This window comes from Trichechus manatus, unplaced genomic scaffold, assembly GCF_000243295.1.
Source record: "Trichechus manatus latirostris isolate Lorelei unplaced genomic scaffold, TriManLat1.0 scaffold00082, whole genome shotgun sequence".
In the NCBI taxonomy this organism is placed as follows: Eukaryota; Metazoa; Chordata; class Mammalia; order Sirenia; family Trichechidae; genus Trichechus; species Trichechus manatus.
This window is the reverse complement of record NW_004444018.1, coordinates 4211125-4230999: the sequence shown is the minus strand read 5'-3', so window position 1 is coordinate 4230999 and position 19875 is coordinate 4211125. Positions and strand designations below refer to the sequence as shown.

At 36.9% G+C, this 19875-nt stretch overlaps 1 protein-coding gene and 1 non-coding gene across 5 annotated transcripts; one reads left to right on the top strand and one right to left on the bottom strand.

Moving 5' to 3' along the window:
• Positions 1-1157: 1157 nt before the first annotated feature.
• Positions 1158-19823, bottom strand: RMI1 (RecQ mediated genome instability 1). 4 transcript variants are annotated; one of them, XM_023735791.1, is made up of 6 exons: positions 19530-19823; positions 14718-14757; positions 14164-14226; positions 13477-13499; positions 4269-4362; positions 1158-3480 (listed from the first exon to the last, which is right to left on the bottom strand). In XM_023735791.1, the coding sequence occupies exon 6, from the start codon at positions 3442-3444 to the stop codon at positions 1564-1566; it is 1881 nt and encodes a 626-aa protein (XP_023591559.1). In that variant the 5' UTR covers positions 3445-3480; positions 4269-4362; positions 13477-13499; positions 14164-14226; positions 14718-14757; positions 19530-19823; the 3' UTR covers positions 1158-1563. The 4 variants fall into 4 exon arrangements, with proteins under 4 accessions (XP_023591559.1, XP_023591558.1, XP_023591560.1 ...); XM_023735790.1 differs by lacking the exon at positions 13477-13499; XM_023735792.1 differs by lacking the exons at positions 13477-13499; positions 14718-14757.
• Positions 8228-8298, top strand: TRNAG-CCC (transfer RNA glycine (anticodon CCC)). Its single transcript has one exon. It is a non-coding gene; the product is annotated as a tRNA-Gly (tRNA).
• Positions 19824-19875: the final 52 nt, after the last annotated feature.

Here is a 19875-nt window from a genome sequence, read left to right as displayed (position 1 = left end):
CATCAAAGCACTGAAAACCAATACAAAAGGATGGATTGAGATGGTAAAGTATGATAGCCAGCCTTTAGTAACTAAATATGACGAGTGAAAATAAGGTCTAATCTCAGCTTTCAAGCACAACTCACGGAGATAGAGTAGAGAAGGGAAACATCTGGAAGAAAGATAGGATCATCTCATCCCATTTAGATCTTTTGCAGTAGTAGAGATTATTATTAGAGAATATAGCAGCAATATCTGTCTTCTTGTGCTTTCAACTCTGATTATGATCCTTCAAACAATAATGGCAAAAGACTTAAAAAAAATTTTCTACTACTTCTATATCATATTTTTATATATGTTATTTCTCTTACTTCCAGGTATTTTTCAATTAAATTATTTTCATTAAAATAAAATGCAAATAATGCTTTCATTTTATTATTAAGCATGTTTAACGTTTTAAAATTCAAGGAACTTGAATTTTTAAAGATAAAATAGTAATAACTTTACCTTTCAAATGTAACTTTTTAGTAGCAAAACAAAAAATGGTAACAGCCTCCCTTTAAAAAATCAGCACTGGCAACAAAACTAAAGGGATGCTTATATGTAGAGCTAATTCAGAAAGGGAATACCAACCAAAAACATGGATAAATGACTTATTTTAATGCAATAAATAAAATCCTTACTGGATCTTAATAACTAAGTTTCAAGATACCATTTAAGGTAAACTATCCTTGAAAATAAGGATTTTTTCATCATTCAACACAACCTCTGAAATAATATCTAGTTAACATAAGATTCACCTTAAATATACCACACAAATATTTATAATCAACAAAATAACCAGAAAACCAATTTGCATCTGAAAGTCCAACATTCAGATTGACTGGATTCAATTTTTTTTCTAAGAATAACAATACAAACAAATCTTTTTGGGTGCTCAATTTATTAGAATTAAAACTATGTGTTTGTAATTACAGGTAGTCCCCAACTTATGACGGGGTTCCATTCCAATGACTCTGCCGTAACTCTGTTTTGACGTAAGTTGAATACCTCTTTTTTTTAATTTAGTTTTCATTATTATTGCCTTTTATTATCAGTATTTTTATAAATTTGATCTTTATTTAGGGGTTGGAAACATTACATATAAACATCTACAAGTGAACATATGCGAATAACATCAGCAAATTACACGCTGCAACACTGTATGTAGTACTAAAAAAAAAAACAGAGGGTCCTAACTGTGGTTCATCATAACTCAAATACGTCATAGGTCAGGGACTACCTGTATTAACTTTCAACAATATCACTGAACACCACAATACTTTAGTAATCATCTTATGTGAAAGAACAAGTCGAAAGCAAACTTCTAAACAATAAAGGGTCACCAAATTCCTTCAACTAACAGTTACTATAAAAAAATTTTTATTTAAAAAACTTATATACACAACAAGCATGATTAAACATTTTAAAATTAAACTGAAATAAATGATGAAACTAATTTTTTACAAAGATAAGTTTGAAAAATACATAATCTTAATTCAAATATTTCCTTGTTACTTTGTTTTCTAATGCTATTTTAGCTAATTATTTATTCAACCGCTTCTTTAGATTCTCAAGGTGTTCCATAGTAACATCTTGTAACGACAATACCACTGCTTTAGACAAGGAGGGATTAAATGAAATAGTCATCAAACAGCACAAATCTATTAGATCTCTCTGGCACTTCTGCAAACCTTCCAGAAACTTCTGGTATTGAAGAGGATTCCTTTTTAACTGTTTCATTTCTGGTACTGAAAACCCTATCAGACTAGTAAGTATTTCATCTGCAAAGTCTACATCTAGATATGCAGTGCCATCAGAAATCTTTGCAGTTATATTCCAAATGCCACCAGAGCTTGAGAGATTTCCAGTTAAGGTTACAATAAATGCTTTGACTTTGACTGTTGTAACTTCCTTTGGTTTGCTGGCCATTAGAACAGACAAATAGATAAAGGGTGGAGAATACAAATCCGTGGTGATAGAAGGATTACTGTTATTCTCTGATGATCTTAAAGAACAAGTCTGTAAATAGTGATCATTTTCATTAGATATTTGTAAACTCCTTTCTGGTACATAACTGACCAGTTCTCTACTTAATATTTTATTATTTAAGGAACATCCATCTGAACTGCTGACAGTTTGTTTTTCTTTATTATCTATCTTTGAGTTCTTATCTTTATTTGTAAAATCATGGGGCAGGGGTATATTATGATCAACTGAAAAAACACTACTATTTTGCTCTCTAGCAGATGGACAACCAAAAGATCTGTCTTTATTAGTTATTTGTTCAGATACATTTTTTTCATTCCAATTATTGTTTCCATTTTTACAAATCGAAGAAAAACTATTCAGAGTATTAGATTTATGTGGAATTCTCTCTATACTTTTATCTGTGTTCCTGTTCCATGTCAACGGCTGTAATTCTTTAGCCTCCAATTGTTCTTTCTGGACAGTTTCTTCTAAAAGTAAGACCTCCTCCAGTGAAAAGTCATCTAATTCTCCATCAATGAAATGCACAGATTGATTTGGTGGTTCTTCATTTGGTCTTTGAGAAATAACAAATCCTGGTTCAAAACTTGGCTGTCTTGCGGTTTTAGTATTTGAAGAACTACCTGTGCTGAAATGTCCTCTTTCCAAGGTGTCATTATTTGCTGCAAGTTCGCCATTTTCATCAAGACTTGCCAAGAGTTCTTCATCAGAAGGTTCTAATGCAGGATCTAGAATATCTGTATTTCTGGGGATGCTTCGGTTGGAATTATTTGGTATGACTGAAACTAAAGGATCAGGTTCCCCAATTAATCTTGCAAGTACTTTTTCTTGGGCATATTCTTCTAAAAGAGCATCTACTTCACCTCCCAATATCTTTACATTTTCTGGTTTCAATAAGAGAACACCAAGTCGGAAAGAAATGTTTCCATAAATCAAAATTTTTGTGCCTGGAGGAAGATCACTATGAAGAGCTGGAATAGACCGATATTCCATTCCCTGCATTTGTATAATTCCATCAGTTATCTGTAGCATCAACATTCGTGAAGCCTTTGCTTCCCAAGGTTTTTCGGGTACTTGTGTTTCAGCTGTAACTAGATCATTTGTTGTATTCTTTCCTCTCAATTTTTGTATCTGGGAATATGCAGGTTGACTTACATCAACCAATGAATTAATCTGCAGAGCATAAAATCCATTTAGTTCTCCTTTTGGAACTTCTAAAATGCCATCAGGTAGAAGAGGATGCTCCAAATCTCTCAGATCAGTTAGGAGCCATTGCTCAAATACTTGCTTATTTATTTGTGCCTGACTCAATTTAACATTATTATTTTCTTCTTGGATCCAGTTAATACAAGCTTCCAGCCACATTAGAGGTACTTTAACATGCCATGTAGCAGAAAGCCAGGTTTCAACTCTTAATGCAATACCAGTTACACTCATTTCTTTTAAGTAAAAGAAATGTTATGCATCAATTATCTAAAAGAAAAACAAAAATTATAATTCAGTACATTTAGATACAGTTTCTATAATTCTCTACAATGCACAAACACGCATAACCATATCCTTTAGATTTTTCTCTCTTTAGCACCTTAAAATTCTTTGACTTTCTATATGACCAATTTAAACACCACAAGTAATCAGATGGCATAATGAGAAAAGCAAAAGGTTTTGAGACAGATATATCTGTCTGATATATCTAGGTTTGAAAGCTGGCTCTGCCAAATTACAAGCTAAGCGACCTAGTAGAAATGTCTTCATTCCTCTAACCCAGTTTTCTCATCTATAAAATATCAATACTATCACCTGACAAATAATATTCATAAAGCGTAATATCAAACTTGTGGAAGATACTCAGTAAATAGTTAATTATTATTGTACAAATATAATACTTATATTCTAATTATTTAAAATTTAATTAAGGTGCAATCCTTGCTAAGGTTTCTTTCACTTCTATAAGTCAGACGCTAATAAAACTTACACCACATGTGTTTAGCATTTAGCACTTAAGTATGTGGTCTAAGGATAAAATTATAACAAATAACAGTAGACTTCAAGCTCATGTAAAGCCTCTTATTTGTTTGGCTAAATATTCTCAACAGTTCTGCCAGGTAAACATACTTACTTTCTCAATATGATAAGGCAGTAGCAAAACATCAAGGACTAATCAGCCCTGTGTTCATTAAAGTAGATTGTTCCTTCCACAGATGAAGATGTTTAGCAGTCAGAATTTATAAAAGTTTTAACATGTTCATAAGAAAACTTACCACTTGGATAGGAGCACATGATTTGATGACAAGATTTGTAACTGGTTGTTCAGTGGAGTGCTTATAATCTCTACTGCTTAAATGGCTCTGGGAGCTAAGACAAGAAACAGTAAAGGTTATAAGAAGCTGTAGAATCACTGGCCTATCTTCATGAGTACAAGAGTTTGGTGGTACAGTTCTTGGGGACCCTGTGATCAATCAGAGCGGAGGCAATATAGAATAAAAACATGAGGTTTGGAGTGAGATAAACACAAACGAATGACTTTGAGCAAGTTACACACTCTAATACTGCTTTCTTATATATACTGACCTTATAGGGCTACTGTGAACATTAAAGGAGATAGGAGGGGCAGTATATAATGCAGTGGAGAGTACAGCTCTGGAGCCAGGCTATCTCTATCTTTCAGTTACAAACTCTGTGACCTGAGACAAATTACTCAACTTCAAGGTATCCTACATCTCTCTTCTGTAAAATGAGAATAGCATTTTCCTCATAGGTTTGCCATGAGGATTGATTACTTAATATGAATAAAGCAGCACCTGACACACAGTAAGAACTCGATAAATGTAAACTATTATTAGACTTAAAGTACTTACTATGGTACCTGGTAAATAGCAGCCACTCAAATTCAAATTGATGCTATCTCCACGATGTCTCTCCAACAAAGGGTATTTCTGCTTTAATCTCTCAAATCCACTCAAACTTTCATATAATTATCAATCATCTTTCTAAAACACAGTTTAGATTATCAATACAAGTCTGTTAAAAAACCAGCTAAGATTTCCTATTCCCTACAGAACAAAGTCCAAATTCCTTACTATGACATTTAAGAATTTAAGAGCCCTGTTGGGCCTAGCTTTTAACTATAGATTATCTAATATAATAACAAAAGCTCAAACAGAAAAAGACAAAATAGATAAATGGAACCTCATAAAAACTAAGAACTTTTGTTCATTAAAAGACTTTACCAAGAAGTGAAATGACAAACTACTGACTTGTATATCCAATAATTGAGAACCAAAATATATATACAAAACTTCAACGCCTCAACGACAAAAAGATAACCTAATCATAAAATGGGCAAAGGACTTGAGTAGACACTTCACAAAAGAGGACATCCAAATGGCCACCAAAGACATTAAGGAGATGTTCAACTTCATTAGCCATCAAAGATGTAAATCAAAACCACAAAGAGATATCACTTCACTCCCACTAGGATAGCTACTCATAGCAACTTATGGGATACTAGGAGTCAGGACCGACTCCCAACAGCTTTTTTTGTTTTTTCACGGTTTTAGGATAGCTAAGGTTAAAAAAAATAAAGAAAAGAAAAAATGTTAGGGAGGATGTGGGATAACTGGAACCCTTATCCACTGCTGGTGGGAATGCAAAATGGTACAGCCGCTGTGGAAAACAGTGTGGCGGTTCCTCAAAAAACTAACAATAGAACTACCATATGACCCAGCAATTCCACTCCTAGGTATATACCCAAAAGACTTAAAAGCAGAAACTCAAACAGATACTGTACACCAATGTTTACTGCAGCACTATTCACAACAGCCAAAAGGTGGAAACGACCTAAATGTCCATCAACAGATGAACAGATTAACAAAATGTAGTACATACCTACAATGGAATACTACTCAGCCAGTATGAGAAATGATGTCTTGATACATGCTATAATATGGATGGTGCTTGAAGACATTATGCTGAGTGAACTAAGTCTACCACAGAAAGACAAATATTGTATGATCTCACTTATATAAAAACAAAAAACAAGAACAGTCAAATGCAGTGGTTATCAGGGGCGGAAGGGACGGGGAGAGGGGAGGTTATTACTTATGAAGCACTGAGGTTCAGAATTAGATAGAAAAATAGCATTGATTAAGGGTGGGTTGCTCAGCCAATTAATGTAACTGCTGTCAACAAGTTGTGAACACCTGTGAAAAGCTGAATTAGTGAAAGCTGTGTGATAAATATATTTACAACAATGACAAAAAAAAAACAGTAGCTGCTGAGGCTCCTTATGTACAATCAAAAGCCTCATGGGATTTAGTTCCATGGTTTCATAGGACAACCCAGTTAATTGGCCTAATAACGTGTTTAGTGCATCTGGTCTACCTCCTAGTTTGTTGCATAGTGCCTGGGGTCTTTAAAGCTTGCAAGTGGTCATCCAAGGCACAACAATTGGTCTCTGTTTGTTTGGAGCACAGAGGAAGAAGGAGAGTCAGGAATATGATAAGGATATGGAATGTCTGGCTAATTGCCTCCATGAATAACTGCCTCCTTTGTCATGAGACCAGAATTTGATGGTGCCCAGCTACCATTACTGAACATTTTGATCAACGATTCTATAGAAGAATCCTGATCAAAAAGGGAGAAATGCAGAAAAGAATTTCAAATTCTCATGGAATCCAGACTTTCTGGAGCCATGGAGGCTCGATGAACCTCCAGTACTGCCCTGAGATGATCTTTAAACCTTAATCTAAACATATCCCCTGAAGTCTTCTTAAAACCAAACAACAGTTTAGCTAGTCTGTCTTGAGCATTGTGCTCTTTTAAAATCTTTCTATATGGGATCAAATACTGACAACACAACTCAAAAGATCAGATAGGAAACATAGGGAGCAGTTGAGTTTATGTTAAGGCGGGAGGAACAACTCAGAAAAGGAGGGTAAGAATGGCTGCACAACGCTAAGAATGTAATCGATATTACTGAATTGTACATGAAGAAACTGTTGAATTGGTGTATATTCCTCTGTGTATGTTCTCAATAACAAAAAATAAATAAAAAAAGAATTTAAGATCCTCCATATCTATCTACCATCCAGTTTCATTTCCTATTGATGATGACAGCACCATTTACGGACTGTTTATTACTCATCAATCACTATCCTAATCACTTTTTTTATATTTCCATGTAATACAGCACACTATGAGCTAAGTATTATTACCCCCATTGTATAGCTGGGGAAGTGGAGGCTAAGGGAAGTTAAACAATTTTCTCAATGTCATACAAATATAAACCCAAATCTTTCAGTGCTCTCAGCTACAATAGGGCACAAATAGTCTTCATTCAAAATTAGAGGGTTATTGAGCCTTAAGAATTGCTTTACATACATTATTTAATTGTGCTCCATATTTTTTTTCATATATCCTATGCTCCAATCAGACTAAACTACTGTATGATATGTATACTCCTTCCCCAACATGTCATGCACTCAGGCTGTGTTCTCAGCTTTAAAAGCCCTTAACCCTGGTACATACATACATACAATGAAATACTACTCAGCCATAAAGAGAAATGAAGTCCTGATACATGATACAACATGGATGAACCCTGATAATATTATACTGTGTAAAATGTAAATCACAAAAGGACAAATATTGTATGATCTCACTTACATGAAATAACAAGAAGAGGCAAATGTATAGAGACCAAAGCTTATTAGTGGTTACAAGGGGCAGGAGGAAGGGGGAAAAAGGCAATTATTATTTAGGAAGCAGAGTTTCTGATTACGGTGATGGGAAATATGGCAACAATTATGGGTGATGCTTGCACAACATGATTAATGTAATTGATATCACTGAATTGTACACATGAAAAATGTTGAATTGGTAAATGTTGTTGTATTATATATATTTTTACAACAATTTAAAAAAAAAAAAGCCCTTACCTCTTCACAGTACTAGGAAATTCTATTCATCCTTCAAGAATCACATTAAATACCACCTTTTGTAAGGGCTACTAGACTATTTGTATATTCCCACAGCACCTGTACATACGTGCCTGTTAAAATGTTTTGTGTTATGTTGCTTATGTATCTACACTCCTAAGTTATAAACTCGTTGAAGCCATGTCTATTTATCATTCAATTTTCCTCAGAATCCTGGGTATACTGCTTTAGAGTCAACATATTCTGCATGAATTAAGTGCCCTGCATTGGTAAAAGGGAGGGCAGTGGTGGTTCAGTGGTAGAACTCTCTCTTCCCAAGTGGGAGACCCAGGTTCAATTCCTGGCCAATGTACCTCAAGCACAGCCACCACTTGTCTGTCAGTAGAGGCTTGCATGTTGCTGTGATGCTCAACAGGTTTCAGAGGAGCTTCCAGAGTAAGACAGACTAAGAAGAAAGGCCCGGTGATCTACTTCCAAAAACCAGCCAACCAAACCCTATGGATCACAATAGTCTGATCTTGTTGTGCCATGGGGATGCCCTGAGTCAGGAGGTGACTCAATGACAGCTAACAACAAAGTTGATAAAAGGAACCTCCTGATGTTCCCAAATACTCAAATGATGTTTTGTGACAAAGACTACTGGGGAGAATGATACTGTTGACCTTTGAAGTGCGCATATAAAATAAGGAACATGATTTTTGCCTGTACTTGGGAAAATGTTTCATTTTCCTAGAGTCCTTTTCACGTATCATACCCTAAAACTAAAGAAATCCCTAAAAGCTACCAATGCAGAATGCAGAGACCTATATCAAAGAATTACCTCCTGACTGCACAAACCTGAAAAACTAAATCCTGAAGGGTTTATACAAAAAAAAGCAAAGAATGGACTTCACTCCACTTCTTAGAAACAAAAAGTTTCCCAGGTACAACCACTGTGGAAAATTAACTGTTAATATCTACTTGACCCAAAAATTTCACTCCTAGATACATACTCAAAATAAAAACACGTTATGTTCACCAAGAGACCAGTACGAGAATGCTCATAGCAGCAAGATTCACAATAGCCAAACTAAAAACCCAAATGTCCATCTATAAAAGAGTAAATATTGTATATTCACTAAGTGGCACAAACAGTTTGCACATGACTACTAACCTAAAGGTCAGCAGTTGGAACCCACCCAGCGGTACTGCGGAAGAAAGCCCTGGCAATCTGCTTAAGATTAAGCCAAGAAAACTCTATGGAGTAGCTCTACTCTATAACATGTGGGATCATCATGAGTTTGAATCAACTTGATGGCAACAGGTTTGGTTTTTTATTGTATATTCATACAATGGATCATAATTCAGCAATGAGAATAAATAAACTATAACTACACAAAACAACATGAATGAAGCACATAAACAATGTTGAGCAAGAGGTAAGAAATTGTATACTATATAAACATAAATACATACAGTCCATTTATATAAAGTTCACACACAAGCAAAACTAATATATAATATCAGAAATCAAGACAGTGCTTACCATTGGGAAGTAGGTAGTGACAGAAAAAGTGCAAAAGGGAACTTCTGGGATTCTGGCAATGTTCTGAAAGCTGCTTACAAGGGTATATTCATTTTTTAAAATCAACTGAGTTGTACACTTATGATTTGAGCACTTTTCTGAATGTATATTAGACTTCAAAAAAATCTATACATTCATAAAAAAAATTCCCCAGACCAGCAAAAAATTAAATCTGTCCTAAAGAAAGCACTGAAGAAAGGAGTCAAAATGATATGATAGTTCAGGGCCATAAGCAGTGGAGCCCTGGTGGCACAGCGGTTAAGCGTTTGGCTGCTAACCAAAAAGTCGGCAGTTCGAACCCACCAGCCACTCGTTGGAAATCCTATGGGGTAGTTCTGCTCTGTCCTAAAGGGTCACTATGAGTCGCAATTGACCCAATGACAATAGGTTTTTTTTGGGGGGGGAGATTTAAGAAAGTGGGGGACCCTGGTGGCACAATGGTTACGAGTTTGGCTGTTAACCGAAAGGTCGACAGTTTGAATTCACCAGCTGTTCCTTGGAAACCCTACGGGGCAGTTCTACTCTGTCCTATAGGGTCGCTATGAGTCAGAACTGACTCAACTGCAATGGGTTTAAGAAAGAGGAGCCTAGAATAGTCTCCTAACCTGCTTCTCTGAAATTGTGTAACCCTTTGTTGTTGTTGTTAGGTGCCATCGAGTCAGTTACGACTCATAGCCACCCTATGTACAACAGAATGAAACACTGCCTGGTCCTGCACCGTCCTCACAATTGTTGTTATGCTTGAGCGCATTGTTGCAGCCGCTGTGTCAATCCATCTAGTTGAGGGTCTTCCTCTTTTTCACTGACCCTCTACCAAGCGTCCTTCTCCAGGGACTGGTCCCTCCTGATAGCATGTCTAAAATATGTGAGATGAAGTCTTGCCATCCTTGCTTCCAAGGAGCATTCTGGCTATACTTCTTCCAAGACAGATCCTCAATTACATAATATTATATATTATTCCATTATGATATTTTCATTCTAAATCTCTGAATGCAATAGTAAGGAAAAGAAATCAAAACTCCATATTATTCCATTATATAATTATATCGTATAATTTAATATTTCATATATGTAATTGAGTATGGTAAGGGTTATAAATATAAAACAGGAATCAACATTATATGTGTTATATGTTCTCAACATGTACTCTGACCCCACGGCACATGATGTAGGATTCTTTTATATTTCTTAGAACTCTCTTCTTGGGATGGAAGGGTGATGTCATGAAGCCAATATCAATATCAAAAAGAAACAACTTCTACAATGAAAACAAAGATTGAGATGGGACCTTTTTTTTGGAAGTAATATAGATCAGGAATGAGAATGGCTTTAGACTTCTCAATAGCCACAATGGAAGCTAGAAGGTAAATAAAATAGCATCAGATTTTTGAATGAAAATTATTTCCAACCTATAATTCTCAACCCAGGCAAACTATCAATCAAATGTGACAGTGAAATAAAAACATTTTCAGATAAGCATTGTCTAAAACATTTTTTTGCACCAGAGAATGCACCCTAACAAAGCATAACAGAGGACTAAACCAAGAAAAAGGAAGACATGATATCCTGGATCTTACATAAGAGAGAAGCAAAGCATTATGGCTATGGTGTGATGGATCGCTTTTGTGTGGCCTTTCTCACCATGGTCTTGTAACTCCCACCCAAGTGACTGGGTGGGATTGTGCAAATAGGGTTAATTGTGGCCCACCAAGGGGATTGGCCAGTTTTGTCATGCCACTGGGCTTGAAATGAGCCATTCCAGAGGCAAGAAAGAGAGGATCTCACAACCACCAGGGAGGGAGAGCCAGGAGCAGAACATGTCCTTTGGACCCCAGAATCCCTGTGCTGAGAAGCTCCTGGAACCAGGAGACCAAGAAAGAAAGAGAGAGCTGAGGGAAAGAGAGAGAGGGAAAGAGAAAGAGAGAGCTGTAACACTGAAGACAGCGAGAAGTGGTGGCAGAGAAATAGCAGCAAGAGAGACCAGCAGGAGGAGATGGTGCAGTGGGCTTCCCAGCCCAGAGTGAGAAAGCTGACTGCCTTTGGGCAGGAAGCTTGCTGGAGGAGTAGGGTGCCTCTGGGCACTTGGTGGAGCTAGAGCTGAGCGCCTTTGGGCCGAGGCTTACTGGCCGAATGGAGGGCCTCGGGGTACTTATCTACACAGATAAAAGGGCTTTGTAACACTTGCCCAAGCAGGGCAGAGGCTGAGGGGCCAGAGAGAGGCGTGCCTGTGGGCACAGCTGACAAGAGGCAGTCCTGATGGAAAAATTGTATCCTGAGTGTTACTGAACCTGAATTGTAACCTGTTACTTCCCTAATAAACCCCATAATCGTGAGTACTTTCTATGAGTTCTGTGTGGCCATTGCAATGAACTATTGAACCCAGCAGAGAATTAGAGAGTGCTGTGGGAGGGACGGTTGGTGTCAGAATTGGTAAAGATGGCGGAGAGATGAGGCATGTGTGACCTTGGCCTCATAGGAATCAGCCTTGGCCTGTTGATCTTGATTCTTCTTCCCCCTTGTGAAGTTAAAGGAGGTCAGATGCTGCTACCATGCCATTTTTACAATGGCAAAGGGAAATTGCAGGATATAAAGAAGCAAGCAGTCCAAAAGGCCTCAGGAAAGATTTTTTTTATCAAGAAGATGAGTGTGAGGCCACTTTTTCCTAGGATCTCATGTCTTCCTTTCTTGGTAATTATACACTAAAAACCTGTTGTCGTCGAGTCGATTCCAAATAATAGCAACCCTTTAAACGCTATAGGGTCTATATACTTGCAGTGTACAATTGGAAATCGAAATGAACAAAACAGTAAAATTTATAATGGCACCAAAAAACCAAACACCTAAATCTAACAAAATATGTGCAGGATGTGTATACTGAAAACTACAAATTATTGATGAAAGAAATCAAAGACAATCTAAACAAATAAAAATACATTGTGTTTAAGGATTGGAGAACTTTATCTTATTAGATGTCATTCTCCCCAAACTGATCTATAGATTCAATACAATTCCATTTAAACTCCCAGTAACCTTTTTTGTAAAAAATTATAAGCTGATTCCAAAATTTATAGAAAGATAAAGGAACTAGAACAGGAAAACAATCTTGAAAAAGAAAAACAAAGTTGGAAGACTTACTTTATACAGACTTATTATAAAGCTACAGTAATCAAGGCAGTGAGGTATTGGCAAAAGGACAGACACACAGATTAATAAAACAGAGTCCAAAAACAGACTCACGTGTATGGTCAATGAATTTTCCACAAAGTTTCAAAGGCAACTCAATGAAAGTAGAACAGTCTTTTGAACAAACGGTGCTGAAACAATTGGCCATCCATATGCAAAAAAAAAGAACTTTAACCCATACCTCACATTGTATACAAAAATTAACTAAAAATGGGTAAAAGATGTAAAAGTAAGAACTAAAATTATAAAATGTCTACCGGAAAACATAGGAGAAAAATCTTTGTGACCTTAGTTTCCTAAGATACGACACAAAAAGCATGATCCATAAAAGAAGGAAAATGATACATTGTGCTTCATCAAAATTTTAAATTTCTGATCTGCAAAATCACTGTTACAAGAATAAAAAGATCAGCCACAGACTCAGGGAAACATGTAACTGACAAAAAACTTGTATTTAGAATATACAGAATTTTAAAAATTCAATAAGAAAACAAAAATCCAATTTAATAATGAGCAAAGGATTTGAACAGACACTTCACCAATGAAGATACATGATTGCAAATAAACACATTAAAAGATGCTCACTTTCATTAGACATCTGAGAAATGCAAAACTAAACCTACAATGTGATACCACTATTAACTTATTAGAATAGCTAAAACAAAAAAATAACTAAGAATACCAAGTACTGAATTCTGATACATTGCTGGTGGGAATACAAACTGGCACGGTCACTTTGGAAAACAGTTTAGGAGTTTCTTAGAAAGTTAAACACATACTTACCATATGATGCTGTAATCCCATTACTAGATATTTAGAGAAATAAACACTTATGCTTTAAAAACCTGTATATAAGCATTTATAGCAGCTTTATTCATAACTGCCAAAAACTAGAAACAATGCAAATGTCTTTAAACTGGTGAATGGATAAACAAACTGACGTATATTCATGCTATTTGATAATAAAAAAGAACTACTGATACATGCAATAACACAGATGAATGTCAAATACATTATGCTAAGTGAAATAAGCCAGACAAAGACTGTAATTCCATTTTATGACATTCTGGAAAAGGCAATACTATAGAAACATAAAACAGATCAGTGGTCGCCAGGGGTTGTGGGTATGGAGAACTGACTACAAAGAGGCAGGAGGAAATTCTGGGGTGAAAGAACTGTTCTATTCTTGACTGTGCTGGTGGTTAAGTGACTATATGTGTTTGTCAAAATCCACAGAACTATACACCACAAAGCATGAATTTTACTGAAGGTAAATTATATTTCAATTAAAAAAAAAAAAAAACTAAACACCAAAAGAACAGAAATACAGTAACTAACTTTCAAACTAGCTAAGAAAAACATTAAGAATAAAGAAAAGAAGCAATCCAAAAGAAGGCACAAAGGAAGGGCTATAAACAGAAACAAATAAAATGGTAAATATGTCAGCAATCATAATGAACATAAACTCACCTACTAAAAGATACTTCAAATCGGATAAAGCAAATTCAGCTGCCTGCTTCAGAAGAGACAGACCTAAAACAAAATAACACCAAAATGTAAAACTAAAATAAAGGCATATTAAAACCACCAGACTCAGAAGGACATGGAAAGAGGGATATCATTACTGATGTCAGATGGATCTTGAATGAAAACAGAGAATGCCAGAAAGATGTTCACCAGCGTTTTATTGACCATGCAAAGGCATTCGACTGTGTGGATCATAACAAATTATGGATAATAGTGCAAAGAATGGGAAATCCAGAACACTTAATTGTGCTCATGAGGAACCTGTACGTAGACCAAGAGGCAGCCATTCGAATAGAACAAGGGGACACTGCATGGTTTAAAATCAGGAAAGGTATGCGTCAGGGTTGTATCCTTTCACCATACTATTTGGTCTGTATGCTGAGCAAATAATCCAAGAGGCCTGACTACCAGGATTGAAGGAAGACTCATTAACAACCTACAATACACAAATGACACAACCTAGCTTGCTGAAAGCAAAGAGTACTTGAAGTACTTACCGATAAAGATAAAGACCACAGCCTTCAGTGTGGACTACACCTAAACACAAAGAAAACAAAAATCATCACAACTGGACCAATAAGCAACTTCATGATAAACGGAGAAAATAATGAAGTTGTCAAGGATTTCATTTTACTTGGATCCACAATCAACACCCATGGAAGCAGCAGTCAAGAAATCAAATGACACATTGCCTTGGGCAAATTTGCCGCAAAAGACCTCTTTAAGGTGTTAACAAGCAAAGATGTCACTTCCAGGGCTAAGGTACACCTGACCCAAGCCATGGTATGTTCAATCGCCTCACATGCATGTGAAAGCTGGACAATAAGGAAGACCGAAAAAGAATTAATGCCTTTGAATTACCGTGTTGGCGAAGAATATTGAAAATACCAGGGACTGCCAGAAGAACGAACAAATCTGTCCTGGAAGTACAGTCAGAATGCTTCTTAGAAGCGAGGATGAAGAGACTTCATCTCATGTACTTGGGACATGTTATCAGGAGGGACAAGTCCCTGGAGAAGGACATCATGCTTGGTAAAGTAGAGGGTTGTGAAAAAGAGGAAGACCTCAACAAGACGGATTGACACAGTTGCTGTAACAATGGGCTCAAACACAGCAACGATTGTGAGGATGGCGCAGGACTGGACAGTATTTCCTTCTGTTTTACATAGGGTGACTAAGTCGTAACCAACTCGACAGCACCTAAAAACAACAAAACCACCAAGCACAATTCCATTAGCTACAGCTTAGTGACATCTTATCGTCAGTACTGAGATCTGTACTTACATAACCTGGATTCAAAAGTACTATTTCATTGCATCCGTTGGAGTCACTGTTTTAATCTCAAAAATTCAGCCAGGTCCATAGCTCTTAGGTGGCTGATTCAATAAGTTACCTGTTTGCCCCCATTAAGGTTTAAACACCACAGTGCTGGCAAATGGACCTAGTATAATTTATGAAAGCAGTGATAACAGTTATTAGGAGTATAAACATCAGGACAAAGAGTACTTTCAGAAGAGTAAATTGTTTAACTGGATTATCAAGCATACGTGTCACAATTACAATCAATTCTCTTGTAGAATGTTTTATCCTACAAATTACCTAAGTTGTTATATGCAGCTACATAATGCAAAAGCTATTTTCTCCTCAAACCTTTTATTTACTAGGAAATAATACTGTTGAGACTTCTAGGGGAGGAAGAAACCAGTAAGAAAGGAAGAAACGTTGATTGGCTGTGAACTGAAAAGATCAAGGCTGGACAGAGAATGAATAAGGATGAATTCAGACATGTTAACTTTATATTCCAGCATGTATGGATGTGTAAACTGAGAGTTGAAAATAAGCATTTGCTGAAAAGAAAACTTTAAACCTCTTATTTATAAGATTTTAAACATTTTTCAAGACTTTTACATCTGCAATATCTCAAAGCAATCTTTTGTGCTAAAAAGGCATGGAGATTGAGTGGCTCACCTAAAATTTCATAACTAGCAGCAGTCAGTCCCAGAGCTAGAGCTCAAGTTCTGCTAATCTCCATTCCTACTCCTTTCGGTAGACACTGTTGACTCAAACGCAATGGGAAAGCAGAGCTAGTTCCTCATTTGTGTATAAAATCCACTTACACATAAATGGTCATCCTTTAAGAGTATTATTACAATGAACAGATTTTTCTCAGATCTCATTTAAATAGTAAGTTCACCTAGTGCATCCTAAATTATTTCATTTAGAAAATCAATTCAAAGAAAAACTAAAAACAGTACATACTACATTTATCTTTGTGACAGTTTCAAAACAGTGTCACAGTTAAGCACTACTTTTCCTTTTGCTATATTAAAAATCACATAATTAAAAAATTCTAAATTGATATTTGTAAGGCTTATGTTATCAGCTTATTTTATTTTTTAATTTATTTTTTATCTATCCCAAACATGCACTTACTTGTGCTCTTGAACATGGCAAATGACAAAACTCCTTTCAGCTCACAGTTGAGAAAAATTCTGAGCAACACTGCTCAGTGAACCATAACAAAATTGTTCCATTAATGTGCAGAAGTTCTAATTAATAATTCTCTCCAAGTAGTACCCTCCAGGATCTGAATCTCCACTTCTGGAGCTAACTGACATACTATAATTTTACAGTAATGTTATCATAACTAGGCAAGGAGAAAAATTCCAATGACTAGAGCCTAAAAAAATAACCAAGACACTTTTTAAATGCAAGCAAATGTGATAAGAGACATTTAATATTATACAAGCATTCAAATACAGCTATTCTCAAATACTTTAAGAAAAAGTCCAGAACTTTGGTGGGGGAACTGACTGCTAAATGTACGTTTGTTACATAAAATTCTTCACTTAACAGCCAAGTAAGTCAAGTGGATGGTGCGATTCACCTGGGACATGGCCACAGTCCCCTACAACTGTATGCTGGTAATAATTGTAATAAAAAGATGATTCTACGTATAATAGGATTTTTTTCCCTACAGGTTAGAGAGGTTTTGAAATTGTTTAATTAAATGGAAAAAAGTATTATCATATGGAACGTGCATTATAAATGTTTAGAGTGGGTTTCAATAGTTGACACCCTCAATAATTAGGTAAATTTTATTGCTTTCATCTAGTCCGTCAGAGAATTCCTAAGATTTTTGTTCTCCTTCTGGAGAAATTGGATAACCATAGTCACTGCAGGCAGAAACAGCTCAGGAGATTACGTAGTTAGGACAGCACAATTTCCTATCTACTAATACACAAAGAACAGCCTCAGATCCTCAAGAACTCCAGTGTCCAAGAAAAGAGAAACAAATATGGGGGAAAATTTTTTTTTAATTGCACATTAAGAAATGTTCACAATCTACTTCTTTTACTTTCCAGAATTAATCTCAAGGAAATCAGAAATGACAAAGATGTATGTGCCAGAACATTTGTAACACTGTGTTTTTTATATTGTAGAAAAAGCAGAAACTGGTACATAGTAGGGAACTCAATAAATAGTTATAAATAATATTTTAAATAATAATCCAGGTGGCTAGTGCACAATCTCAATATATTAGCCTATCTAAAGTATATCCCACAGCTAAGTAATACTAGCCTTAAATCTGGAAGTCAAAGGTGATCATGCAATTAATTACAGCAGACAAACTGTAATTAATGAAGCAGGCAAGTCCTTGAAAGAGCAGATACAGTACTGTTTTAAATGTTATTTTAAATAACATTCTCAAGATGGGAAAAAAGACAGGCTTTCCTGTGATTTAAATCATAAACCTAAAGAGAAAATTAAGGGTAAAGAGATAAGGAAGAAAACAAATGGGGAAAGGAAAAAAACCCCACCTACAATAGCATCTAGAGAAGCTGAGGAACAGCTTTCACCAGGACTGAGTCAGTCAGGAGACAGTGAAATTGGGAGGAAGAGGTTCCTGTATCTACAGGGCTGCTTACTTTGGATTCCCCGCACATCACTCATGACTGCTTATCAACAGCAGAAATTGACGGCTCCAACAGAAATACTAACTTGCAAGAAAACATCATTATTACAGTACCCTACATGTGCATATGTGTGTAGTGACTTATCCCAGGTTTTAAATGATACACTCAAACGTTGTAAATCCTGACTGGCAGATTAAATCTCTATAATCGAAGCATTTTCATCAATTTCACTCATCAAATTTTAGTTGAATATTAATAAAAACCTGAACTACCAAAACGAAAACTTTCTATCTTGTTGGTTTCACCTCCCCAACAAGACTATACACTCTTCACGGTGGGAGCCATTAAATAAATTGTATTAGTTTAAAAGATCTTTTATAAACTCCACAACTCCAGCCACTATGCTCTAAAAGTTGTTAATGTATACTCCCAGCCAGTAAATGCTGATGCTTCATGAAGTGCTCAGTTCCCCCTAACATAAGTTTTCTTCCTAATCAGGCAAGTGAAAGATGATCGAGGGCATTAATCATAACCATTATAAAGGATGCTGATACATGTATTTTGCAAATTATGCAAGAGGAAAATCAAGTTACAGTTGGAATGAATCAGGACAAATTCACCATTCCAAAAAATTTTTAAAGTATGTTCTGCTACTGATGGATTTAGCTTTAAGTGTACATTATGAGTTTGCTCCAACATGAGTTTGGGATTGTGGGTGGAAGCTGGAAGGATGAAGAGTCACGATGTGGAAAGTGGGTATTAACAGGGCTGGCAATTTCCCAGGTTTGTCACCTAGTGACCTATATACCTTAATAAAAGAAATCATCAAAGTTTGGCACAGAGGCCTTAGAGGTAACTAACCCAACACTTAGCAAGTATAAATTGAATACGCTAAAACGGTGAGATCTTTGAAGGTGGGACTTTTTGTTTTGATTCCAGCAGAATTCAGACACATGGTAGGCGTTTTAAAGACTTGAATGAACGGAACGCGGATATCGAAAGCGTTTTTTATGATCTGCATTCATTAAGAAATGAATGCAATATTTACTCCAACTTTTTCACAGAATAAACTGCAGTGGCGACACTACGAAATACTCGTATCATGGGCGTCGTGAACGGAGAGCGCTGTAAAAATGCCTGGGCTATGCCGGGTGTTCGGACTGCGGCAGGCCCAGGGCCGAAACCAAAGCGGAGAAGCTGTCTACGAGTGCGAGGCTCGGCCAGCATGAGACCAGAGCGCCGGCCCGCGTTTTCCGGGAACCAGAATGAAGCGCATCTCCAGCTGCGCCCTCGGCCCCAGCCGCACAAGAACGGCGCTGCGGACCGTTACAAAAAGCGGGTTTCTGAGGCGTAGACCGAGGCCGGCGGGCAGCTCGGGCAACCGGCACTTACCAAGAGCAGCTCGTCCCGCAGCCTGGCAGCCCGGCGCGGGGGTAGGGGGTGCGTCAAGTGGGAAAGGAGACGCGAGTGTGGACTGTGAAGAGGCAGGCATTCGTCTGGGCCTAGCACCGACCTGGGCGTCCCACACTCCCCTCGCGCAACACCGTTCCCGGGCCGCGCGACCATAAAAACAGGAACCGCCACCGCGCGCGCCCTAAACCTGTCTTGCCTCTTCCCGCCCGATCTGCCGCGCGCTCATGCCTCTCCTCCAACCCCAAACAACTCTTTCAGGCCTCGAAGACACCCCTCCCCGCCCCCTCCCTGTGCGCGTGAACAAGACAGCCTTTAAATCTCGCGA

Bases quoted from the DNA above. Each gene is read 5' to 3' on its own strand.
- RMI1 (XM_023735791.1), bottom strand. From the start codon at position 3,444: ATGAGTGTAACTGGTATTGCATTAAGAGTTGAAACCTGGCTTTCTGCT.